Here is a 27,083-nt window from a genome sequence, read left to right as displayed (position 1 = left end):
CTGTGTTATATTTTAGCATTTATTTTAGCATATTTATAGCAGATTTTGCAGAAATGTACTCTTGACATTTTCTCAACCAACTTCTTGAGGTATCACCCTGGGATGCTTTTTAAATAGTGTTCCCATCTATGTTGAGCACTTAGTGGCTGCTTTTCTTAATTATTCAGTCCAAGTCATTAATTTCTTTTTTTATACAATTTTAGTTTTCTAATTAAATAAATTAATATGGTGGCACAGTTATATTTTTGTCTACAAATTTAGAAAATCCTGACAATTTCACCATGAGAGTGTGTTGCAACCAGATTTAAGAACCAGTGAGATAGAATTACATTTAGTTTACTCAGCTTAAATCATATTGAGAATCTATGATGCATTAAAATCAGGACACAGGGCACACGTGGCATATTTGCAGAGCAATTCTGAGCATGCAAATGTCTAGCCTGCCATGCCAATGGCAGCTGGTGCAATGTGTCTCTATGTAAATATCCATCATTTGAACTTACTGAGGCACAAACAAACACTCCAAAGCCACAGAAAGAGAGTTATGTCATGCTCTGTGAGTCAGTCTTGCATCTAATGGTTTTCTATCTCTGATGGTCTAATTGTATTCTTTCTGCTGGGAGAGGTCGAGATAAGTCATTGTCTGCTAAACCTCAAAGCAAAATGTGTATATTTTAGTTGTAGAAATGGCAGGAGTTACTGTAAATTCATTCCATAAAGTTACTGTCACATCAGCATGTTGCCTTTGGTAATAATAAGGTACAGAAGTGCATGGTTTGAAGTCAAAGCTCCATGATAAAACACAGCTGGGAGTGTTTGGTGGCACGTACCTGGTGCCTGTTGTGCTTCATCAGCACTGCTATAAATTCCCATTAAATGACCACCAAAAAAACTGTTTGATCTGGTTCCATCTGCACGCACACTGTTCAGAATCCAATTGCACGGAATGTATAAACACTGAGGGAGTTATTATGAATTTTTGCACTGTCATATATTGATCTGACAAAGATTCAATGCATCCATTATGGAAATGTTGAAAATTGTATTATAATTACTATAATAGTACCAAATGTTTTTTTATTTTTTTATTATTATTATTATTAATTTCTTATCCAAAATACAAAACTTGACCAATGTTTAGCATTAAAAATGCATTAAATACAGATAGTTTGATCTCTTTATGTCTTATATGAACATTCACTCACACACACACACACACACACACACACACACACACACACACACACACTATTTTCTCTCGTTACACCAATGCATAAATGTTTATTAAAAATTGCTTTCCCACTAAATGGGAAAATGGATTAACTATTCTCAGTGTCACTAAAGGACTTTTGGCTCTGCAGCACACAAGGCAACAGCTGTTATGCACACATGCGTGCTAATAACCAATCACCAGAAATTACAGGCAAATATTCCATATTTTTTCATTTATTAATCATCAATCAATTGTGTCAATGTTACACAAGACGCAGGTCACTTATAAAGCAATTACAGTACTCAAAATATAAAAAATTATGTTACAAAGCACTAATCATCCACACAATAAGTCTCCTACCAAACTACAGTCTGTGTGTATATGTTTGTGTGGAAGCATAAAAATAATAAGCATGAAATAATAAGTCTACAGTGAGCACACAATATAAAACTGTGGGGGGTGAAAGAGTGCAGTGCTTATTACAGTGTGGCCAAGAGATTTTAAAACTGTTGACCTGCAGTAACAGCAAAATGAATGAGCAACAATGTCCTTAAGAGTTTTTTAAAATGAGCTCATAATAATATTAGCGATCCAAAATTAAGAGCTAACTGATTCCCATATGTGCATAACAGACTGTTTCAACATTCACTATAAAAAAAACTATATATATCACACTAGCTAATATCCATGCAGTAGCCTAAATGTAGTCAACTCAGTTTTCAGAGAGATGCCAGAGAAAAGCAAACACAGCATCATCCGTAAATCTGCTGTTTTGCATTTTTGAGCTGTATGATGAGACAACCTTAAATCTGAATTATCTGAAATAATGTCATATAATAATCTGATATCTTTTTACAAAAGCTAAATCCTGAATCCAAACACAAACACAAAACAATTCCTTCAGCGGCAGCTATCAAACACAATATTCTCCATGCAATATACAATATACAAGAAAGAAAGAAAGAAAGAAAGAAAGAAAGAAAGGAGGAGGAAAGATAGGAGGAAAGAAAGAAGAAAAGAAAGAAAGAAGAAAATGAGGAAGAAAGAAAGAAAGAAAGAAAGAAAGAAAGACTCTATTAAATAGTTGATCTCAAATAATGTAAACTAAATGCCGAATAAATACGCCATAATAAACCAATATTAAAGATGAAGTATCAAGTATGAGAATGGTGGAAACACCTGCTGTCTGTCGACCCGCCTATCAAACATAGTCGTTCATGATGGACCGTTTATAGACTGTCAGTGTGACACGACCCAAATAAAAACGGAATTCGAAATTGTATTTCGATTAGGCAGACATGATCTTCTATCTGAAATATACGTATCTTTTGTGATGCCTGCTATATCTCCTCGAAAATCCGCATCATCATCGGTTGTCATGGGAGAAGCGCGACTAGATGCTGCTCATTCTTGTCGACACAAATAGCTACTGCACCTCCTGCGCATTTTCCTTATAAAAACAATATTGTACAACACAAAATATGTCGTGCGTTCAATATCCATAAATGTAAAGCTCACCTATTCCAGTGCTGAATCTTCAACCTGCATGTGATTGATCAGGTTCTGGTGGTGTGTTGTGTAGTCGCGCGTACCGCAGCCTGTGCTCGCGCGCTCTTCTATCTCCTCGAGCGCTCGCTGTCGCTGCTGTCAGACGACACGCGCAGCGCCGTCCCGCGCACTCTCCGTGTAGGCGCAGCCGCAGCGACACAGGAATAATCAGCAGCAGCAGCTTCAGACATAAGACACACACAAAGCACAACTGGACAATAATAAGCATAATTATTTCTACAAAGACCATTATTAAGCTCCTGGAAGTAAGTCAGTAACTCTGAGCTTCTAACTTCCCCAATGACAAAATATTTATAATTATATATTTAATTTATCATTATTTAGGCTACATAATGCTACTACTCAAACTTTTTGACACACCTACTCATTTATTACAATGTTCCCCATTATAGAATAATAGTTATGTCATTAAAACTATGAAAACAAATAAATAATAATAAATTAAGTATGGAAATGAGATTGACCAAAATTGCAATTGTAAAAGAATTACGCGTTTCAATTGCAAAAAAAACATTTTTCAAGAAAATTTAACTTAATCTTTATTCAATTAAAATAAAAATACTAAATATTTTAAGTTTTATTAATTTATATTTTCTTAAAAATTACACAATATAATTTGTAATTTGAATATGAAATCGAAATACATAAATCTTAAATTCTGTGTGTTGAAGGAATCAAAACTCACTTATATTTTCTTCAAAGTAGGGTTACAACTCTGTGTTTAATGTCATTAAAAATGTCATTATATATGTGCTATGTGTCATTATAATAAGTTACAGAACATGGCACCTTCATCATACAAACCTATTAATTGTAGCTTAATTTTCCATGAATACAAGCATTTAAACTACTTTGTCAAAGCCATAATAATCCCTATCTTTGTGCTGATGGGTAAAGTTGCTTTGAGTTTTGTTTTTCCTTTCTGAATGCAGGCAGGACATCTGACTGATTTATGATGGTGGTTTGGCAGAGCAGGTGAAAATGAGCATGTTACAGTGCTTTCCTTGCACTGAACAATATCATGTCTTACCCGACCACATCTTCTCAAATTCTAAACAATTTGGTGTGTCTATGATATTTTTGAGACTCTGAGTAAGACTCCTGTCTGTCTGAGTGTTGAATGGAATGAGGAACTACTTGTTAACTCGTTCAGAATGATACAGTACAGTGAGAATCAGGATTACATTACAATCAACATCAAAGGTTTGGAAGTAAAAAGTTGATGCCCATGCAAAACAAATTACTAAAAAAATGTGGAATAATATATCTAAAAAAAAAAATCTAACAGAATTATTAAACAGCACAGCATATGGTTCTAACTTTTAAACATCCCCTTTTAGAACTTTTACAAGACTCCTATTTAAGAGTCTCTTCAAACAAGAGGTTGTGAAGCTTGAGCTAATGCCAGTTTACTCTCTATAAGATTACTCTTTTATCTCTATTTTGAGCTAACACAGATCACTGGCTTTGTTTACATGTTCCACTTCCTAAATTGCCTTTTAAAATAGTCTTGAGACATCTATCATTATGTCTCATGGTGTCTTTTATGTGAGGGACTTAATGGGATCATCCAGACATAATCCATATCATGTACCAGACCTGTGCCAAATGATTTCCCAACCAGTTGGTATTTGTTTATAATGTGTTCTTTTAGTGCCTCTTTTTTCTTTTTCACCCATAGCAGTGGAATGAAATTAATTAAAGTCTTTCTCCCTATGCTATTAGACTTATACATAAATGTCAATGTGACAGCACTGAAAAATGCAACTCAAGGACACTGCTGACTTGGCTGGCAAATCAAAATGACAACAGAAGTTTGGAAACACTTCAGATACACAAAATGGACAATATTAATTAAACAAATATACACTGTAAACACACAAGGCATTACAGTGCTACAGAAAATAATACTATGTAGTGTATTGCGTTTGAGAATTGCATTGGAAAAAGTAACTGCATTGGATTACCACAAACATTTATTTCAACTCGCCCCTCCTTTTCATTAAAATAAATAAATAAATAAAAAATCTAGGTTATTTACTAAATGGAAGTGAATGTGACCAATCTCATTTTATAAAACCTTTACATTAATTCTTCTTTTAGGGGCCTGGGTAGCTCAGCAAGTATTGATGTTGACTACCACCCCTGGAGTTGCAAGTTAAAATCCAGTGTGACTTGAGTGACTCCAGCCTGGTTTCCTAAGCAACCAAATTGGCCTGGTTGCTAGGGAGGGTAGTCACATGGTGTAAACTCTCAATGGGGCACGTGGTAAGTTGTGCGTGGATCACGGAAAGTAGCACGAGCCTCCACATGTGGAGTCTCCGTGGTGTCATGCACAAAGAGCCATATGATAAGACACGTGGATTGTCTGTCTCAGAAGCGGAGGCAACTGAGACTTGTCCTCAGCCACCTGGATTGAGGTGAGTAACTATGCCACCACAAGGACCTACTAAGTAGTGGGAATTGGCCATTCCGAATTTTAGGTTAGAGGTCATGTGTGAACACAACCTTTTTGAAAATACTGGTAAATTTTGCTCTGGCAATTTCCCTTGATTAGAAGTTGTATTATTACCTATAAATGTCCATATTGATGGTATGTGTGAACATCACATGTGGTACATTTACCTGTAAAGGCAACCCAACAGTTTTCCTGTAATTTACCCGGTTGTATGTGTGAACGGGTCTATTGTCATGGCAGTGAAGTTGTAAAGTTGGCCATAACTTTACACAGAAAAGGTTAGTAAGTGATTTTATCATACTAAAATCATGTTAAAACATCTTGTGGTCTTGTGGCTAAACTTTTGAGTATTTTAATATTGATGGATTGGTGCCATTAACTTCCATTGTAAGTGTTTCACTGGAACCCAGATTTAATTTTTATTTATTTTTTTTTTAAGAAAAGGAGGTGTGAGTCAATTTAATTGTTTGTGGTAATCAACATTATGCTACAAATGCTGTCGACTGAGCTTAAGATGTGTTGAACCTGGAATATTCCTTTAAGTTACAAAATTGGTTCTAAGAACAAAATATAAGCTCTGATATGGTTTCCCATTGGCAGCCTCAGGGAATCTGATGTAAGGATTGAGCCAGAGACTATCCTATTGGCTGTGCTTCGAATGTACAGTTCTTCGATCAATCTTAGAACCGGTAAACCTTCTCAGCTGAACACACATATTCTTTTTGGACAATGACAAAAACAGCTGTGACTGCACTTTGGTAGACTGTGTGGATAAGTTGTAAAATTGTATTGGGTACAATGCAGATTAGATTCTGATTAAATAAGTGTTCAATTAAAAATAATCAAATTTGACAAGAAAAAAAGCCACACATGGCTCTTTGCATCCACTTTAGGTTTGTCAGAGAAAAAGTCCAATGTCTCACAGGTAAACGAAGGTTCCCTCTCCCAGTAGCACAGAAATGCAGATTCATCTGAGTGCATGTTTCCATCAAATCTCGCACTCACCTGTGGGATTCGACACATCTCTGAATGTTTCCATGAATAAGACACATTCCTTACTTCAGGTTGGTTAAATACTCGAAACTGAGGTTTGACTGAGAAAATAACCGACTTACTGTTATGATCCCTTTTGTATTGAGATTGGGTATTGGGTTTGAGTAAGAATTTAATATTCCAAGGCCTTGCCAACCTATAAATTATGTGACATAATATATAAAGACATCTACATATTGTTGTTGAAATGTGTTGATGGGCTGTGTAAAAATTTCTGCTAACATGGCAACAATGTGGAACATCAGACCAATGGAAATCAATGGTGCAATTGGAAAAAGCAATTAATTGATTAAATTAATTCATCAATTAATTACAGCCACATACATGTTACATTTTAAAGTAAAGTGTTCTGGTTAGCTTTCAGACAAGATAAACTGACAAACAGTGGTATTTAAAAATTGGTTTTCCAATGATCAGGATCTTAATCAATATTAGAGGGGAAACAAAAAGAACAATTCAACATAGGTCTATATACTTTAAATAGTACAGTACAATTACTAACATAATAGCATCCTTTTTATTAGCAATGACATTGAACAAGGACACACTGAGGTTTTAAAATCTTTTATTTCTCTTTGATGTTGTTTAAAGATGCTATTAGGATATATTTGTTACATTTGTTAAAATTGAATCTACAACACTGTCATTAATTTCCTCAATGAATTCAAGGATTATCATTATTTTACAGTATTACACCTTATCAAGACAGAATCGATAAATGATATAGTATGTATAGTGTAGTGTGAGTATTTTCTTACTACACATCAGTTGAAATGAAAATGAACACTACTGAAAAGCAGTGGAAGCATTCAAACATAGACCATGTCCATGATAATAATTTCATTATTATTTCAACACAACTGTTAGAATAACCAATGCAAGTGTTGCATTCAGCAATAAAACAACTGCAATTAGTGATTTCAAAGAAATTTGTGCAAAAGTCCTTAAAACAGTGCTGTTTGTTTCTCTTTGTGGTCTAAGACACAATTAGAGGGTTGACAATTATGAACATCCCACATAGCATAATAATAATAAAAAAAATGTACTGCTTTAACTACTTATTTATACAAACTTCAATTTGTATATAGCAGCTCACCCCATTCGAAATACTGTAAGTTCAGTAAATTCTTACCAGAATTATTGTGCAGAAATAAGTAAGCAACTACAGGGTTTGGCAGGGATGCTACACAACAGCAAGTGCACTATTTCATCATTTAATTTAATGCTAATTGTTCACAATGACAATGTACTGTAATTACATTGCAAAAAACAACAACAAGCAGGAAGTGCTAGCTAGTGGACAAAAGTACTGCCAGTGTTGCCTCTAGCTTTCTTGTCCAGCATCAACAGAGCCGAAGTTAACAACTACTGTCCTTACAACAACAATGAACACTTAGAAATCTGACCTGATCAAGAATCTTTTCAATAATCTAATGTGCTCTTCAATATGAGGCAACAGGCTTGATTCAGATTAAACAGTCATTATGGCAACATAACAATAAATCCACAAAAGCTGTTAAATGTTAAATAGACTTAGGTAAAGGTCATTGGTTGTGTCAGGTTGGTTTAGATGATGAGTTTCATAGCTTTTAGACATGTTTCAGAGTTTGGAGCCAAAGGATAGGCCATCATACATGTCAGCTTTCAGTTGTGCCCACTCAGCCAGCTTCTGAACGACGCTCTTCTCTTGAGTAAGAACACTGGCCGCTTTCTTCAGCTTGTTCTCATTGCGCTCAAGGTAGCGGCGGCCTTCCGCCTGCAGGATGTCCAGCCTCTCCTGTCTCCTCTCATCCAATGGGACATCCTCACTCATGTAAGGGTTAAAGCGAAAGTAGGTATTGGGAGGGAGGAGGGCATCCAACATTGTGTGGACCTCTAAAGTACAAGAGGAAGACAGATCATTAGGTGTTTATAGAAAGCGATCAAAGCAGTAAGAGAGTCATTTGTGCTGATTTGAAAACAAAGTCCTTTTAAAGTTCACTCGGCAGTCAGTTTGATAACAACCCTGGGCAACATTTTCTATGTATGTAATAGGAATTCAGGTACCCTAAACCTAACCTTGAAAGTGGAAAGTGTCATAATTATGCTTTAATAATACAATGTATTTAAATCAGTGATAAAATTGGACAACAATAGTTTAATAAATTTGACTTCTTTAGCACAAATCACGCTGTAATTTTCAGAATGGTCCAGTCGAAACGCATGCATCTACTGTTGAGTAAACAAACCTTCAGTGTCTGTGGCGCTGCTGATGATGTTGGTGAGTTTGGTCTTCAGGCTTGTGTAAGTGCTGGAGCCAGTCTTGGTGACTGTCTCGTATCGGCCTGTGCCCAGAGACACCACACACTGCACAGGTGTGTTGGGCCACAAGCACTTGCTCTCGTGGATGGCCAAAGCTGTGGGGTTGTTGATCAGGAGTCCACCGTCCTGGACAAAACCACAAAAGCAACCACATTTGAATAAAATCACAAGTGTAATTTTCCCCACTATAACAAGTTGTTACTAGAGACTGATCTGTAGGTGATCCTTATATGATTTAAGAAAATTAGATAATTTTAGATTATTTTTACTGGATGACTACTGAATGCTGTAGGCATATCTACTAAAAACTTTAAAGATGCTGTAAGCAATTTTAGCATTCTGAAGCTTTCCCGTGACTGAGTCGTTGAATTAGCCATGCCCCCTCACTCCAAATCCCGCCCTCCAAATATAATTTTGAGACCAAAACCGAGCAAAAGAGCAGCTTTGTTTGTTCCTGTCAAATTCAACAGTGGCACAATAGCGCCGTCAACTGACAAACATTAGGAATCATAGCCTCAATGATCTGCTTCAAATACAACACATTGAGAACGAGCAAACTGATTGACTTGGGAAAAGTCTGCGGTCCGCGGACAATTTCTTTTTTGTTGTTTACAAAGTTTACAGCTGTCACAGAGACTGGTGAGATCTCTCAGGACACTTATTTTATTTATATCTCTAAGGGAGTAGGAGCATTTTTTGCATTCTTTTCCATGAAAAAAATAGCTTACAGCACCTTTAAGGGTTTCTCTATTTACCTGATTCTGACTCATTATTTGAAAGGAAGTGGGAAGGAGGCAGGACAATAAAGGGTGGATGGGAGGGTACAAGATCAAGCAGTATAACAGTATTGCTCATTACAATAGGCCAGAAACACCAGCCCCATACAGTTATGGTGTGTCAGTCTTCCATGCCCTTTTTAGAAATGTCACTAACATTTTACATTCACATTTAAACACATTTTATGTTGCAGTGTTTCAATTGTATCCCATCTATTGGATTCTGAGGATTTTTGATTATACAGTATGGGAAAACAGATAGAACAATACGTCAGGACAGTCTGAAGGTCTGTGCCAAGTTTGGTGCATGTAGTTTAATAGATGTAGGAGGAGACTTGGTTTAGGGATTCTAAAAATACCCTTACCAAAGTCAGTAGGAAATGAAACAATAAGTCTGAAATGGGTCCAAAAGAAAACACACAAGCCAAAACGACACTGTAGATCTTAAATAGGAAAATAACAATGTAACTAACTGCACTTAGTTCCTCACTGCCATATAACATGAAACTGTTAGCTGGGTTTTGTGCTTGATTATTTCCAAACAGTGATATTTGAAAATAATCCTTATAAGACAATTAATAAAATGCTAAAATCCTGATATTTGACTGTTTAAAGGACTAAATCACATTTTGTTTTCGCTTTACTTCTCTAAATGTACAAAATGTAGGTCAAAACTACTCAGCTTCCCTAAAGCCATGAATTTGTCGAGTGAATATCTTGTCTATTTGATAAAAGGACTGCTATTGGTAGTATGAGCTTGGTCAATGATCTAAGTAGGATGGACGTGAGTCAATTAAAATGCTGCAAGCAACATTTCTTCTTAAAAAACAAAAATACAAAATATGTAATGTTTTGTGCTTAATTTAAATATATCTCATGCTTGGCCCTGTACATATGATTTCCAAATAAAGATCCATCCATCCATCCATCCATCGTCAACCGCTTATCCTGTGTACAGGGTCGCGGGGGGCTGGAGCCTATCCCAGCTAACATTGGGCGAAAGGCGGGGGACACCCTGGACAGGTCGCCAGTCCATCGCAGGGCCACACATAGACAGACATACACTCACACACACCTCCAAACAAAGATTTTGCATTATATTATCTGAAAGTTTTACCCCTAAATAAAGGCAATAAAACCACTATATTTAGGTAAGGAAATAATTGCTAAAATTAATGTGCTTCAATGATAATTAAACTAAACAATCAGTGAGTAAGAGCAACTTTTGAGGTCCTGCCAAAACAATTTCATCTATTCTCTAAAAGCGTCTTTTTAAAAATCTGGGTTATTCTCTGAAATGCTAGAGTTTAAAATAAAAATTAACTGGTCTATTTACATTTCCAGTTGATAAGATTATGGAAAATCACCACTGTAAAAAATAATAGACACTTAATCTCTTCAATGTAGGAGACGTGGGTAGATGTGTTCAATTAACCCGAGGCATGTGAAATCTATTGACTTGGCATCATCCCTCTCTGTTTCCTCGCATCTCGTAAGGAGCACATAAGAGAAAACATAATAAAGTCATCCACTAGACAGCATCCCTTATTTCTCTTGTGACCTACAGTGGGACCTCAGTGACATGGATACTGAGAAGTGTATCACTGCTCCAAGCGCTGCATACTGGAACAAAGAGGATACCTCATCAAAACAATCAATCAATAGCTGACTGAGAATTAAAGGACTAGTGGACCCCATCATTAACTCACCCTCATGTTTTTAAAAATCTTCACATAGTTTTGTTCCATAAAATGATAGTTCATGGTGACCATGTCTTTTAAGCTACAAAAAGGGAAGAAACAAAATCACTGAAAAGCACATAAAAAGTACATGTAGTCCATTTGACTTCGTCTTCTATGCAATAATTTTGTGTGAGAAACAGACTGAAATTTCAGCCATTATTCACTGATAATCAAATATGGCACCAATGGCACAGGTCTGATGTCATGATGTTTGAATAATTACTAAGATTTCGATCTGTTCCATGCAAAAAATTATTGCATTGCTTCAGAACACTTGAAATATAGCGCACAAGTCATTGACTGTGGTCACTATGAACTTTCACTGTATAGAAAACAGCTGTAGTGTTTCTTAAGAACAATGTCACTATAAAATTCTTAGCTTTCTGATCTCATTTTAAATGGATTGTTCAACCAAAAATGAAAAATTATTCATTAACGCACCCTCAAGTTGTTCCAATCCCATATGACTTTCTTTATTCCATGGAACACAAAAAAATATAGTTAGTGTGTTAGTCTCAGTTAGAATTCATTTTCATTCTCTTTTTAACATACAATGGAAGTGAATGGTGACTGTCATTCTGCCTAACATCTCCATTTGTGTTTCATGGATAGAGGAAAGTCATACAGGTTTGGAAAAACATGATGGTGAGTAAATGATGAAATAATTAGCATTTGTTGGGTGAACTATCACTTTAAATCCAAAGAACATTTTCCCTTTTGAACAAGAACATTTGAAACATTTAAAACATTTTGATGGAAGAAGATGAAATGAAAGATTAATTAAACGTTATTTAAATTTTCCAGTATTCAATAGCTTGCATTGCTCTTCAAAATCAAAAAGAAACATGAATTGCTTCACTCACTCACTCACATACAGCTTTATGTCACTATATAATAATAGAGCCATCTTCCTACTGACCACAGATGCTCTCAGAATCCTGATGAATCTGGGCATTCATTTAACTTGATGTCCAACAGCTTTATTGGCCTTTCGGGACAACAGAAACATTGTGGAAGGCTGGATGTGAACTCGGTGGGTGTCAGTCATAGACGGACAGAATGACGCCTTTCCGATGGCTCAACAGACACCGCTGAGGGCTACGATTCAACATTAATGTCTGTCATGGCGGAGAGACTTCAGGCTGAAATCTCAAGCTGTGAGGGTGCGTTCAGTGTGGCTGCAGTGGAACTGTGCTAATTTGAGCTGGCTGAAGATAGGCAAAGAGAACTGACAGCTATGCCTGGACTGTGCAGACACATTTTTATAACAATAAATAATCCAAATATGTATAGTTTAAAGCAGCCATGCAAAGATAACCAGATTTAAAGGTATAGTTTTCGCACAAAAGAAAATTGTGTCTTCATTTACTAACCCTCATTTTGCCATGCAGAATGTTAGCCTAAATGTAACCACCCAATGCCTATAAAACAACACTAATTCTCACTTGAGCACAGTTTTCTAAGGTTGTTGGCAGATTGGTTGTTCAAAGCATTTTGGAGAACTGCTTTGTTCTTTGTATTTAAGCTGTCTCAATTGCTTCTGTGTCTTCATGTAACCCCAGAATGACTCATTTGATGTGGAGATCAGGGCTCTGTGGGGCAATACCATTTTTTGCAGGACTAAAATTAATATTTTATATTGCCACATTAAAGTAGAAGATTAAACCAATGTTTTTGTGAAATATCAAATGTGGCCAAGACTTTTGCACAGTATACTACTGTATACTGAATTAATTCAATTAAGTACATCAGCAAAGCACCCAAGTGTATCAGGAAAGTAGGAGGAGTCTAAACAGTCCCTCTCAGTGGAATCACTTCAAACAGCATCTAAAAGCCACTTTGAAGCAGCTGCACTCAGCTGAAGTATTTTGAGTGACAGTACTCAAGGGCAACACTAATGAGTTTGATTGTGCAGCCCTGATGAGACAGCACAGGAAATAGTTAGAGTGCATACATGTGCAGAGTTTGCTTTTCCTCCCTCTTCTTCTGACAAGGACCTGAAATGTTTTTGTAATGATTTTCAATCCTACAACATGTCTGACTTTCAGTATGCATAAATAACTTGAATTTACTAAAGTCAACTTAAAGGAGACCAATTATGCCTCTTTTTACTAGATGTAATATAAGTCTCAGGTGTCCCCAAATTGTGTCTGTGAAGTTTCAGCTCAAAATACCCAAAGGATAATTTATTATACCATGTTGTAAATGTTGGTTTTCATGTGTCTCTTTAAATGCAAATGAGCTGCTGCTCCCCTCCCCCTTTCAGGAAGAGGGCTGTGTCTTTACTCAGCTTGTGAACAGCGTAAAAAAAATACAAAATTCTGCTCTCTGCCTGACATTACTTCAGGCAGATTTTTCACAAGTGACAAAATTGGCAAAAAAGTTATTGATATTTAGTTAAAAATGTACATATATTGCTAGCTAATGTTTATTTAGCAAGTTTCACAGAAACTGCCAAAAAACGTTTACATAAAAAGAAGAGGTTCGCCAATGATGGTCACTACAGCATACTACATATACTATAGCAACAACAAATCAGAACTAATATGACTGACAGTCAGGAGTTCAGCCATATATGAATAACCAGAGTCGGACACTGATGAAGGAGAGACTCCGGCAGTAGTCACAACTGTGAGAATGAACCAGGATGTTTCTGAAGGGTTAATTGACACTACACAGCTGTGGTGAGTCAGTCTGGCAACAAACATCCCTCGTGGTACTGATATCTTGTGCAGATGTGCTGGCCTTTGCAAGTAAACATTCCACTTTTAGCACAACTCACTTATGTTCACAGAAAACATACATAGTTTTCAAAAAGACAAGCACCTTAGTGTATTGTGCATAATAAAGGTGCGGCTATGAATTATACAGACAGCAAGCTTAAAAAAAAGACATAGCTCTGGTCTCCGTGAATCCAATCATTGACAATGGTAACTTTAGCTGGAATACGAACTGTTGTACTGATCCATGCTTGAGAATCAAATTTTTTGAATATCCTGCTTTATATTGACACTCATTCACAAAGCAGTCTGGTGTAAAATTATTTGCGCAAACAAACACACATTTTTGTATGTTTTGGGGCACATTTCCTTCAAAAACAAAACTTGTCCACTGCGTCTTCAGTGGCTCTGGAGTACATGAAGACTCTTTTTTTCACTTTTACAACCAACAACAGAACTCTTATGACTCTTACGAAGCTAAGATATTATTCTTCTCGCTGTATTTGCTCCACCGCGGAACCAAATGGCGGACTGTGTATAGATCACTCGGGAGGATCTATGATAATAGGGTGGAGTCCTTCACCAGTCGTGGGCGAGGCGTGCTCTAATGTGATGTCACTTTAGAGCAGAAACGAAAACCATTAATTTTTACACACTGTTTTTGATTAATAGAAATATAAGAAAGAGGAGCGGGTGGACTTTTAACATTGTAGGGTGGTTGTATACACACTTCCGACTCACATTGTACAAACACCATGAAAAAGAGAATTTTGTATAATAGGTCCCCTTTAAAGGTGTCCTAATTAATTTCTTGTTACTATTGTTTTTCTGAACACCATCACTGAAATTACTCTTTTTTTTTTTTTCAAAACTTACTATTAATTTAATTTGGTGTAAAACTGTGGCACTTTAATACTTACATTATGCATATTTGAATACATACATAAAACATAAAATTCCCAAGGATAAATGACAGAAGCCAGTATAATTCCTGCATTAAGATAATGCATTTTTGTGTCTGTGTGGTTTACCTGGTGGAGGTCATTTCCTAGAACGAACTCCTGGAAATAGCCTGGGGCAGCAGAGGATGCTCGAACGGCCTGCCACATTTTGTGCTGGCAACTCCCCAAGTAGTGTGAACGAACCCCAGGTAAGAAGTTATAATTCCTGAAGACATATGCCTTCAGTGGCAGGCCTCTGTTCACCACAGTGCTCACCGCTGACACCTAGAGGAAGTATTGAGTGATTTATCCAAGTCTAAGTGAAAGGATAAGAATTGCAGTTTGTACAAAGATTTATTGAAACACACCTTGGGGCTTTTAGGGTTTTTGGCAGTCTCGATCAGAAGACCAGGTCCCATTCTTTCTCTGTTTAAGACAAACAAAGGGTTGGCCTTTTTGCAGCATATGAACACTTGTCCTTTACTACAGCACTTTACAACTAAACACTTTTCAACATTGGCTATGTTCACACAGGCAGAAAAAAAACAGATTTTTTTACCTTTCTGACTCAAATCCGTTTAAGGTTTTGTAGTCTGAACAGGACAAAAACACATAAAATCTGATTTTTACAAGCTTGATCCAAACCCCAATCATAGGTGGTTTAGAATCCGATACTTGTTAATGTGTCTTAGTCTGAATGGTCATATCAAATTTCATGTGTTGTTCATTTGTTGTGTGCAACAGGTTGTTTCGTCAGGTTTTGCAACACTGCATTTCATGCACATAAATGATTCCTTCACAGGGAACTTTGAAGGGAAAACAATAATGATGGCCATGCTGTAGGACCAGTACAAACAGAATTTTCAATAAATAACTTTAAAAATGAGTTCAGATCAATCCTTTTATTATACTTTGCAGCTTTTCAGACAGTGGAAATTCAAGTTTTGGAGGGGAACAAGGCATAGGGATGATAATTTCTGAATAGAGTGCATATGTCATGTTTATGTTACAAAGCAGCCAAAGCAGTGCAAACTTCTTTTAAAATACTGTAATACAGACATGACCTTTACACACCCAAAGAAATACGCTACGTACTGAATGTCTCTGGTGAATCCGAGAGTCGGAACGCTTGAGAATTTTGAGCATTTCAATACAGGACGCGGGTTCTTTTCAAGTCTTGCTGTCCGACCCTTTTATGATTCAATACAGAACACAAAGCCTTCAGTATGGGACATTTTTAAATTAAAAAATTAAATTAAATTAAATTTTGCTGCCCACTAAAACACAGGACAATAGGCCTCCAAAATATGGGATGTCCCAGCTAAAAAGGGCCAGTTGTAAACCCTAGCAGTAACAAACACTACATATGCCACCTCTCCCATTTTGGAAGCCATTGCCTCTGATGAATGTTTTATTATTTGGATCCTGATCTCATGAAAAACAATGGAAAAACTTCCATTGCTAAACTTATAACCTGCAGTTATAGTCATTCTAAGAATTGGATTTGAGAAAAAAAATCAGATTTGTCCAGGAGTTTTAACAAAGCCTCAGTCTCTTTTGATATCTGTTTATTTCAACCAATGTTTTTTATTTTTGCCTCTAACTCTTCATGTGTTTGTTACATAGTTATTTCACTATGCCTTGGAGTCAAGAAACAACTTTTGTTGTAGTTGTACTATGCAAATAATGGAATTGAACTGCATTTTAAATAATCCTTCAACCTTCATCATTGCATGCTGGACATAGTCAAAATGAAATTGCATTATCTAGTGTGCTCTTCAAGTGGAGTCGGAAATATCGTAATTACGAGTTCCAAGTGCATGAATGATCCCATGAAATTGGATTAACCAGTGGGAAACTTGGAATTCTAAATGATACATGAGTTTCCATGTTGGAAGCTGAAGGGGCAAGTCAACCTGAAAGATGATGGGAAGCAACGATTTTGCCTTCTGACTTCTAATTTATTCCAATAATATTAATTTGTTATATATGACAATAAACTAATGACTCACGCTTCGTGGTTTGTTTTAAGCAAGTTAATAAAATATATTATATCCATATTATAACCATGCATTAATAAATCATATACTGTATGCCATTTATAAGTGAAACAGGTTTATTTACTAATGTTTATTCACCGTACAACAGCAAAATAGCTTCTACCATTGTGTAATTGTTTAATTTTGGCTTCTTCCATATTTTATTTCCCATATTAATGCATGACATGTCGTAGTAACGAATGCCTGACTCGAAGTTAGGAGCTTCCCTGGTGCACTTGAAGGCTGAATTTGTCTGTTGGTTTGACTTCGCAAAAATCGGACTAGTACAATTTTAGTCAGACAAAAGCGTTTACATGACCTCTAAAAAAATTACTATTATTTTTTAGTCTGACTGAAATCAAACTTTTAAAGTGCATGTAAACATACTGAATGTCTTACTTTAGGATCTCCTCCCAGATCTGGCTATCGTAGAATGCGTGACTCCAACCCATCTTCACTGTGCCCACAATCAAGTTCTGATTAAAGACATCAGATCCCAACTTCCGATACAGTTTCTCACACTCATTCAAAGGGATCTGGAATACACCCAACATAAAGGCCAGGATGGCTCCTAAGACAAGAAAAAAACAATCTATATTTTTCTTGCATCAGCACTGAAGAAGGCATAGAAATACTACAAGAAATTTCAATCATATAATTTAAATTTTATTCAATCACGTTCCATTGCTCCAATGTCCCTTTCAAGGCAAGTCAGTCCAGTCTGTCGCCATCTTGGGAATTCTCCCGGGCAGCTATTTTCAATGGATACGAGCAGCATGAAAGTACAGCTCCTATCTACTTGAATTGGGAAAGACCAAATTCTCCAAAAATGTTCGCCAAGAACGTATTTAAAATCAGCAGTAAAATCTGACTACAATGGTATTATAAATTGTGCTTCCTCAGCTCAGATCATGCTAAAACAATTCTATTTTTCATCTGCATCCTCAAGTTGACTGCCTGGCGATGTCTGTATCTAAAAGATGATTGGCTCTTCCCTGTAAGGCAGGACTTCCTTTTCTACATCCTTGTAACATGTTCTGTTGTGTCTGTGTCTTTGGACTCTTATTTTGAAAGTTTAGTTCCTGTTTCCTGTGTCATGGGATTTCCCAGTTTGTTATGTGACACTAATGTTTCATGTGTTTTGTTCTCATTGGTTTATAGTCATTGTTGTTGGCACTTCGTTCAGGAGCGGTTTTGGTTATTAGCAATAATTAATAATTATCACATATTAAAATCAATAGAACATTGATTAGAATCAACATTAGCTTATTAATTCTTCAAATCAACTATCATCAAAGATAACTATCAATTATCAAAATCAAAATGATCAAAAATGCCAGAGCACCACCCTGGAATCAGGGACTGATAATACAGACTGATCAGTAAAGCAGTCTCAATATTGGATTATTCTCTTAGGATTGTTCTCGCACCGAAGCCGGTTTAGCGATCGTGGGAGAGACGGCAACCGTTCGTTTTATCACTCAGAGACAAGGTGAACGGCTCGTAATCCGTACGTTACTTCCTTGGGCAGCAAGGCTACACCTGGGAGCAGCAGGGCTGCAACTAGATATGGCAAATACTGTCAGAAATCTCCGGGGTTTTACTGTCAATGACATGGTTGAGGATCATGTTCTGTTGTGCGTTTCATCCAATAGGAGTTGAGAAACCAATCCTTCTGAATTTCACACCTAGGTGTATAGTGTGCAAGGCTTGATGGGATGTGCAGTCTGTTTGGACTTGATTTTGGTGCTGTTTGGCTTTGAGTGTCCCTACAGGCCTCAGTCAGGCTTTATGACTGTGTGTAGCCCTGCCTTTGTCTCCTATCTGAGCACATGAGGCCTAAAATTGTCTTGCTATCATATTCATTAGTCTTGTCCTGGTTCATGTTTCATAGTTTTGTTATCTTGTTTATTAGTTCCATTTTGTCATTGTTGTCTTGTCAACTTGTTAACCCTTTCCATGTATATAAGCCCTGATGTTTGCCATTGTCCTTTGTCATGTATTGTTTGTGTAACGTTGTTCTTGTTTGTGGTAATCAGTCTTAGTCAAGTCTCTTTGATCTAGTTACGGTAATGTTGGTTATTCACTTTGCAAATAAATACTGCACTTGGGTTCTCATATCATCAGCATCTTCATTTGTTCCTGTCTTCAGCCTGTCTCTACGTTACAATCCGCCACAGTGTGCATTCCATTTTCTCCCATTCATTTTAATAAAAGTGCTCTGTCTTGTACTAAATAGACTCTGAATGTTCTGATAGCTTATAGCAGATATATTTTGTGCATGTGGTTGAATATACCTGTACTAACTCCACATATGTAGTCAAAGAGTTGGTAGATGGGCTTCCCTGTCAAACTTTCCAATCTGTGCAAAGTCTGTAAAGCCACCAATCCTCTGCAAAACAACGTGATATAAAATTATGGAGTGTCCTATAATACAAACATGTTCATAAATCATCTAAGAAGAAGCTAAAGAAACAAATTTACTGAAAAATTTATATATTTAATTCTTGGGATATAATCCTAAAATGTGTGACTGTGGACAATAATTCTAAACAGAAATTAGCCTGAATTGATAAACAGCATCTAAAGGGAATGTAAAATTGTGTCAGTTCTATTATTGGGTGACCTAATTTTCAGGTAATTTTGGCTGACCTACTTTTATTTTAAAAGTACTTTCGTAATCTGTTTACTTAAATTTTTCCTCAAGTGTCATCTGTCTGTCACAAGCACCTGGTTCCTCCTCCGTCGATGGAGAGCACGCGTATCCCTCTGCCTTTCACTGGGTCGTTGTAGCCCACCAGAGCCAGAGACTGCCTCACAGAAGCCTGCAGACTGGCGTCCCGGACTTGCCCCAAACGCAGCAGACATGGGATCACCTTCTCCTATAGACAATCAATGCGAGAGAATTCAGTGTACAGTGGAATTTTACAAAAATACAAGCTTCTTTGATGTAGATACTATAAATGAGTGATGGTTTAACACACACATACAGTGACTGCCACTCCTCTGGTCTCTGGAAACTCTAGGAGGTGGAAGCTCAGTTCCTCCACTCTGCTGATGGTGATCTTCACATCAGTCACTTTTTTAAGGCTCTTGACCAGTGCTCTGGTTCGGTTATCCACACTTACACGCGCTATAATCTACATACGACACAATTCAATTTAAAGCTCAATCATAAGACGAAGGTTGTAAAATCAATGGTTATGATAGATACTTTCTTAATCTGAAAGAGTTTCCATGGATGAATCTCAAGAAGAACGTCCGGGTAATATTTCAACACAAAATTAAATGGGAAAAAAATAAGAAATTATATTTTCCAAAAAGACAATAATGCTTTTTTTAATGTAATAATATATATACATGCACTGTATGCATATATATTTATTATTATTATTATTTATTTAAAAAAAAAAACAATTACATAAACATATACATTACACCCTTCTTCACAAAAATCTTAAAAGGCACTCATACCAATGCTTCCATAGGTGTGATTGATATCGGACCGAGCTACACCTGGGACTTGTGAGCCTTACTATAATATAGTTTCTTGACTCATCAAGTTCGACCCATAAACTTAAACATTAGGTTCCTCAAGAGGGCCTGTAAACAGCTTAGCCTCAAGTCACAAAAAGCTTACTTGCACTGCTGCTCCTGGGCTTCTTCAGCAGTATCCTCAGACAATCATTATATGCTACCTGCAGTTTACGCATGGTCTCCTTTCTGTAGTTGACCCATAATGGGGCTGCATACATAGGGGTACAGTAAGCACTGAAACAAGTGCACTTTCACATCATCAGAGCAGTAATGAAATTTCCTGACTAACATGTTCAGCTTGTACATACAACATTCGTCTTTGCCTATACATGTCAGCATCATCTTCCATCTTGTCAGTAATGATATGCCCAAGATATTTTGTACAGTTAGATACACAGATACATTGCCCTGACAGGTAAAACATAGGAAAGTGCAGCTTCTGATCTTCTCTAGTCCTACAAACCAACACAACACTCTTCCTTGCATTGTACTGTACATCAAACTCACCCCCATACTTGGAGCATATATCCAACAACTGCTGGAACCCAACAGTACTGGGGGACATAACAACTAAATCATCTGCGTATTACACATCCCGTCTTACATATCCCCAACTGCTTTGAGAGATTATCCATATACAAGTTAAACAGTGCCGGAGACAAAAGCCCCCCCTGCCGTACTCCATTCCTTACACTAAATGGTGACGATAAGCGATTTCCCCATTTAACCTGCATGCTTTGTTTTGCATACCAGTAAGCCAGTATACTTATGATGCATCCCGGCACACCCCTAAGCATAAGTTTAGTAAAAAGCTTCTGATGATTTACTCTATCAAATGCCTTGGACGCATCAATAAACCCAATAAACATTGTAGAGCCCTGCCTCCTATAGGATTCAACAGCTTCTATCAATGCATAGATGCATAGATCAGTACTGTGTTGAGACTTAAAGCCAAATTGATTTTCCGTGGTGTAAATGAGCCCACTGAGTCTATCTAGTAGCATCTTTTCTAACACCTTTGAAAGAATGCTAGCTAGAGCGATGGGTCTATAGTTATCCATACTCCCTATTTTCCCCGCCTTGTCCTTAATGACGGGCACTAATGTGACGGTCATCATGGTGTCTGGCAATACACCATGAGTCATCAGCCCTGTCAGGCAAATAGATAGAATGGCTGACACTCTGGGGCTGGCTAACTTGAGATGCTCTGCAGTGATGTTATCTTTGCCACTAGCTTTGTTATCAGCTAATTGCTCTATAGCATTATAAACCTCATTGGGAGTAAAGTGGATTACATCCTCCTTTAACTCCCCCACACAATAGGGCTTACTTTTAATGCAATGTGCTTAATTATAATGAAAATCACTTCACAATGCAAAAAATTCTTCCCCAGTTCCCCAAATTCTCATTACTATAAGGTGAATTTTTTTTTTATTTTAAATAATATTCTAATAACATTATTTGTAAGCACTTAATTATCATGTCACGATGCAAAACAATCTTAATAGTCCTAAAAAAGGCTTCATTTTTTTAAATAAATTATCATTTCTTATTTATTTATTTTTTCATTATTATTTTGTGGGTAACTGTATCATTACTTGACAGTTTTTTCAAGATTCAACCCTTAAAACGATTCTACAGGCCATACCTAAATATCCACATTCTCTGAAACACTATTTTACATTAAGACAATTAAGTCTATTTTTAGGAAAATGTAAATTATTATTATTATTATTATTATTGGACTGTGACATTATTTCTTTGACAACCAAGCATATTTTGCCCCTAAATTCTCATTACTATAAGTTGAAAAAATAAATCTGCACAATACTCAGTACTGTATATTGAATTAACTCTTGTATTAATAAAGAAAAGATTAATTCAATTCTCAATTCTATATATTTTAGTTTGTTATAACATTTTATTAACTGCGCCATTATTCTACCTTCTCTCTCTGAGACAGCAGTCTCTGTGCTTTCTCATCTGCTTCTTTCTGTTCCTTGGTTTCTGCACTCTTTGTGAGCTGCGACACTGGCTTTTCTGATTCAGCCGGCTTGTCCTTCTCTGCTGTACCACCTTTGGAATCCGCTCTGAACTTTGGAACCAGGGGAGTGATATAGTTACCTACAAAAGCCTGGACACTTGGCCTGGGATAGGACAAGTATTGACTAATGCCTTTTCTTGACGATATGGGGATGGCTGAAAAACCATCCTCTTGAGATGGAGAAGAAGGGGCTTGTGAGCTTGGACCGGCACCATCCTGTTCAATTGCAGGTGGAGAAAGGGGTGTCTCTGGTGTAGATCTTTGGGCCAAAGGCACTGCCATAAGGACATGATCCTTGTTACCAATGGAATGAGAACTAGGTTGGATGTGAGTTGTGGAGGGGGTTGCATCTCTTCTTCCCTGTTGTGATCTTTTGTAATCTTGTGTGTCACTTCCAAAGTATGTGTTGACATGTTCAGCCAATTGACTGAAGGCATCCTCCATGTTTGCTGTGAAGGCAGCAGGCTGAAAAAGTTGCAGTGTCTGCTTTGCAACCATGCTGGATGCACTCCCTTTGGTGGTAGATAGGTTGCTTTTAGATTTAGGAGGTTCTTCATGACATTCTATGTCTTTCTCTACCTCTTTCCCTTTTGGTGGGTCAGGTTCTGCTACGGTCATGATGGCTTCAGCATCAGGACATTCAACTGTAACCTCAATAGATTTGCCATGGGCCACACCGGGTTTGATGCGTGTAATCTTGGAGAGGAGCTCAGTGTTCACTGTTCCACTCACAGCCTTGGTGACTGTGACTAGTGTGCTCCTGATCCGCGACATGCGGTGAGGTTGCTTGAGGAAATTCTGGAATATTCCTTGAGAAAACACACTTCATCAAAGTTGGTCAGCTGTGCAGAGCTCAGTTTTTACATGTTGTGTAAAAGCTCGCTTTAGACATTTTGTATCAGTTAGATAAGGGCTCTGTTCATATGATGTGGGAACTTTTTTCATTTTACTGCCAACCTGTAAAGAGAAAGATTGTTGTTAGTTGTTATTAATTTAAGGACTTAAACAAATGCCAAACTCTTAGGATTAAGTGCATATTCCAAGTTCATGACAAGTTAAGCTCAATCAATGGCATTTGTGGCATAATGCTGATAACCCAAAAAATATATATTATTATTATTTATAAAAAATTAAAAAAAAAGCAAAAATCTGGGTTAAAGTGAGGCACTTACAATGAACATTAATGAGGGCCAATTCATAAACGTTAAAATACTCTGTTTCAAAAGTAATTAACGACAAATTCCTAAGTTGCTACTGAACTTAGAACAAGGAACTATGAGGGGGAGAGGGATAACAATTACATTTTAAATGATCTAATATATAAATATATATATTCCCCTTAATGTAGTGAGAAACCTGACAAATACATTGTAACATGCAAAAAATACATCCTAAAATAATTTTAGAACACGCCTCCGTGCAGGAGACAACAGGGACAGATACTTTTTAGAAAGACTTTGAACAAGGACACCCGGAAGACGGACACCCAAACTCTTATCACCATGGCAACCGACGTCAACGTGACAAACAGGCTGACTGCGCGAGCGACTTTACGTAGTTCGCATTTCATCGAACGACAATAATTTATCAATGGATGCCAAGTCGGACAGCGCACACTCTCGGAAACCGCAAATAATGAGGAAAAAGGGCACGAAATCAAAAACATAGACTGGATCTCGTGCAAAGGTTTTACAATAGAGGCGGGAGACCAACAGATCAGACAGTACATGGACACATGGGAGATGCAGCAGCACCCTGGCTGGCTGTACAGCCTGAAGTTTCTGCAGGAGACAGAGCTGGAGTTTAAACGGCAGTACCAGTACCGAGCCCACTAGAGCATCCCGACCGCAGACGCCCCAATCCCCAGAACCACAGCCAGCGTTTATTTCATCATAGAAATCTCAAATATCTAACCAGACACCCTAATCTACAGTGCTGTTTACAAACATTTATGAAACAACATTAAACTGATTTAATAGATGCTCTTTAAAGAGAAACTGCAAAATACACTAATGTTTTAGTATAAGTAATTAAAACATGTCTTTAGATGAAATTAAAATGAATGGTGCATTGCTCTTCTGAAATAGGGTTTTATATATATATATATATATAATTATTAAACATTCAAATTTAAAAACACATGTACCATGATCTAATCATCTGGCCACAAGATGAGTTGTCTTTATATTCTGCGATCAAAATAATCCACGAATTGTTATCACCAAACTGCACAACACCAGTAAACGCTACAGTATATTCTATATAAATGTAACTTTATTGATTAGAGGTAGCTCATTGGACAATAAGTGTTGTTTTGCTCAGATATCAAGCCTTAAATTAAATGACTTTGCGCTTTGGATCCGAATGTTGAAACATTATACATGAATACAGAATGACATACCCGACGACTCCTTTTTATTTGCAGTCATTTCATTCAAATAACGGTTGAAAATGGAGAGATGTATGAATCCCAAATGGAAAATTTGACAGGAAACGTTTAGAAACAGACGAGATGACGGTGCTGAGCAGCAGCCAATCAGAACGTCGCTCCTCTCTTCTTCTCTTCTGCTGACAGGAACAACATAAACAAACGGGAAAGAACGGACTGAAACTAGTGGCAGTAAATGAAAAAGCATGACCTGAATAAATAAATTAAATAAATATATGCGAGGCAAGTTTATTGATATAGAACTTTTCATACACTGGTAATTCAAAAGTGTTTTGCAAGGAAATGATAAAAAAAACAAAAGTCCATTTTAAAATCACTTAATAAGACAAATAACAATAAGAATAAAAACGATTATACTATATACTGTATATAGTATATATATATTTATTCTCATCAAAAAAATCCTCCACATGCAACATTGACAGCATTGCAGATCTTTGGCATTCTAGCTGTCAGTTTGTCCAGATACTCAGGCGACATTTCACCCCACACTTCCTGTAGCACTTGCCATAGATGTGGCTGACTTGTTGGGCACTTCACACGCACCTTACAGTCTAACTGATCCCACAAACGTGTGTTTCTTTGTCCACTCTAACCTTTTTGTTTTTCTGTTTCAAAAGTGGCTTTTTCTTTGCAAATCTTCCCATAAAGCCTGAAACCCTGAGTCTTCTCTTTAGTCTTCAACTTTACTGTTGTACATGAAACTGGTGTTGAGTGGGTAGAATTCAATGAAGCTGTCAGCTGAGGACATGTGAGGCATCTATTTTTCAAACTAGAGACTCTGATGTACTTATCCTCGTTTAGTTGTACATCTGGCCTTCCACATCTTTTTCTGTCCTTGTTAGAGCCTGTTGTCCTTTGTCTTGGAAGACTTTAATGTACACTTTTATATGAAATCTTTAGTTTTTTGGCAATTGCAATTTCTTGTATGGCCTTCATTCCTCAAAATAATGATTGACTGACGAGTTTCTTGAGAAAGCTGTTTCTTTTTTGCCATTTTTTACCTAATATTGACCTTAAGACATGCCAGTCTATTGCATACTGTGGCAACTCAAAAACAAACACATCGACAATGTTAAGCTTCATTTAATGGATCAAATAACTTTCAACTGTTTTTCATATAATGGCAAATTATTTTCTAGTACCAAATTAGCAATTTAGCATGATTACTCAAGGATAAGGTGTTGGAGTGATGGATGCTGGAAATGGGGCCTGTCTAGATTTATAAAAAAATTGCTTTTTTCAAATATTTATTGTGCTGTTTTTTTTAAAATCAGTAATGTCCTGACTATATTTCTGATCAGCTGAATGCCACTTTGGTGAATTAAAGTACAAATTTCCTTCCAAAACAGCAAAATCTGTACATTTTTCCAAACTTTTGGCCGGCAGTGTGTGTGTGTATATATATATATATATACACACACACCGATCAGCCACAACATTATCATCGTGCCGTCAAAACAGGGTCAACCTGCATCTCAGAATAGCATTCTGAGATGACATTCTTTTCACCACAATTGTACAGAGCAGTTATCCATCTGGCACCAACAATCATGCCATGGTCAAAATCACTGAGATACATTTTTTCCCCATTCTGATGGTTGATGTGAGCATTAACTTAAGCTCCTAACCCATCTCTGTATGATTTTATGCACTGTACTGCTGCCACACAGTTGGCTGATTAGAAAATTGCATGGATTATTGTTGGTGCCAGATGGGTTGGTTTGAGTATTTCTGTAACTGCTGATCTCCTGGATTTTCATACACAACAGTCTATAGAATTTACTCCAAATGGTGCCAGAAACAAAAAACATCCAGTAAGGGGCAGCTCTGTGGATGGAAATGCCTTGTTGATGAGAGAGGTCAACAGAGAATGGCCAGAATGTCTCAAACTGACAAAGTCTACGGTAACTCAGATAACCGCTCTGTTCAATTGTGGTGAGAAGAATATCATCTCAGAATGTTATTCTGAGATGCAGGTTGGCACTGTTTTGGCGGCACGAGGGGGACTTAACACAATATTAGGCAGGTGGTTTTAATGTTATTGCTGATATATGTATGTATATATATCAAAGAGAATTTATGAAATGGAATGCACTTGACTTGTGCCATGTCTTGACTATGTATTAAGTGAACTCTCTTTGAGAGTATGAAACTTCTGCAGTCGCTAGTCCAGAAATAAGCAAATGGAAAACACAAAGGTCTATAAAACTGACAATTGTTTTAATTTATTTTCTGGTA

At 36.9% G+C, this 27,083-nt stretch overlaps 2 protein-coding genes across 4 annotated transcripts in view; both read right to left on the bottom strand.

Annotated features, from left to right (window-relative positions):
- LOC127638911 (neuronal cell adhesion molecule-like) overlaps window positions 1-2,835 on the bottom strand; it is an 81,273-nt gene extending 78,438 nt beyond the window's left edge. For both annotated transcript variants that reach the window (XM_052120664.1, XM_052120665.1), the window contains exon 1: window positions 2,732-2,835. The gene's annotated coding sequence lies outside the window, so the exon portion shown is untranslated. The remainder of the gene's footprint in view (window positions 1-2,731) is intronic.
- Window positions 2,836-6,851: 4,016 nt separating this feature from the next.
- Window positions 6,852-24,892, bottom strand: pnpla8 (patatin-like phospholipase domain containing 8). Of its 2 annotated transcripts, XM_052120936.1 has the most exons (10): window positions 24,795-24,892; window positions 22,295-23,350; window positions 19,803-19,952; window positions 19,543-19,694; window positions 19,110-19,204; window positions 17,212-17,383; window positions 15,142-15,199; window positions 14,864-15,058; window positions 8,522-8,720; window positions 6,852-8,168 (listed from the first exon to the last, which is right to left on the bottom strand). In XM_052120936.1, exons 2-10 carry the CDS (start codon window positions 23,165-23,167, stop codon window positions 7,894-7,896), a joined length of 2,169 nt encoding a protein of 722 aa, XP_051976896.1. In that variant the 5' UTR covers window positions 23,168-23,350; window positions 24,795-24,892; the 3' UTR covers window positions 6,852-7,893. The 2 variants fall into 2 exon arrangements, with proteins under 2 accessions (XP_051976896.1, XP_051976897.1); XM_052120937.1 differs by lacking the exon at window positions 19,803-19,952.
- Window positions 24,893-27,083: the final 2,191 nt, after the last annotated feature.

The sequence above is a fragment of the Xyrauchen texanus genome, chromosome 47 (genome assembly GCF_025860055.1).
Source record: "Xyrauchen texanus isolate HMW12.3.18 chromosome 47, RBS_HiC_50CHRs, whole genome shotgun sequence".
Classification (NCBI taxonomy): domain Eukaryota; kingdom Metazoa; phylum Chordata; class Actinopteri; order Cypriniformes; family Catostomidae; genus Xyrauchen; species Xyrauchen texanus.
This window is presented reverse-complemented; position numbering and strand designations above follow the sequence as displayed.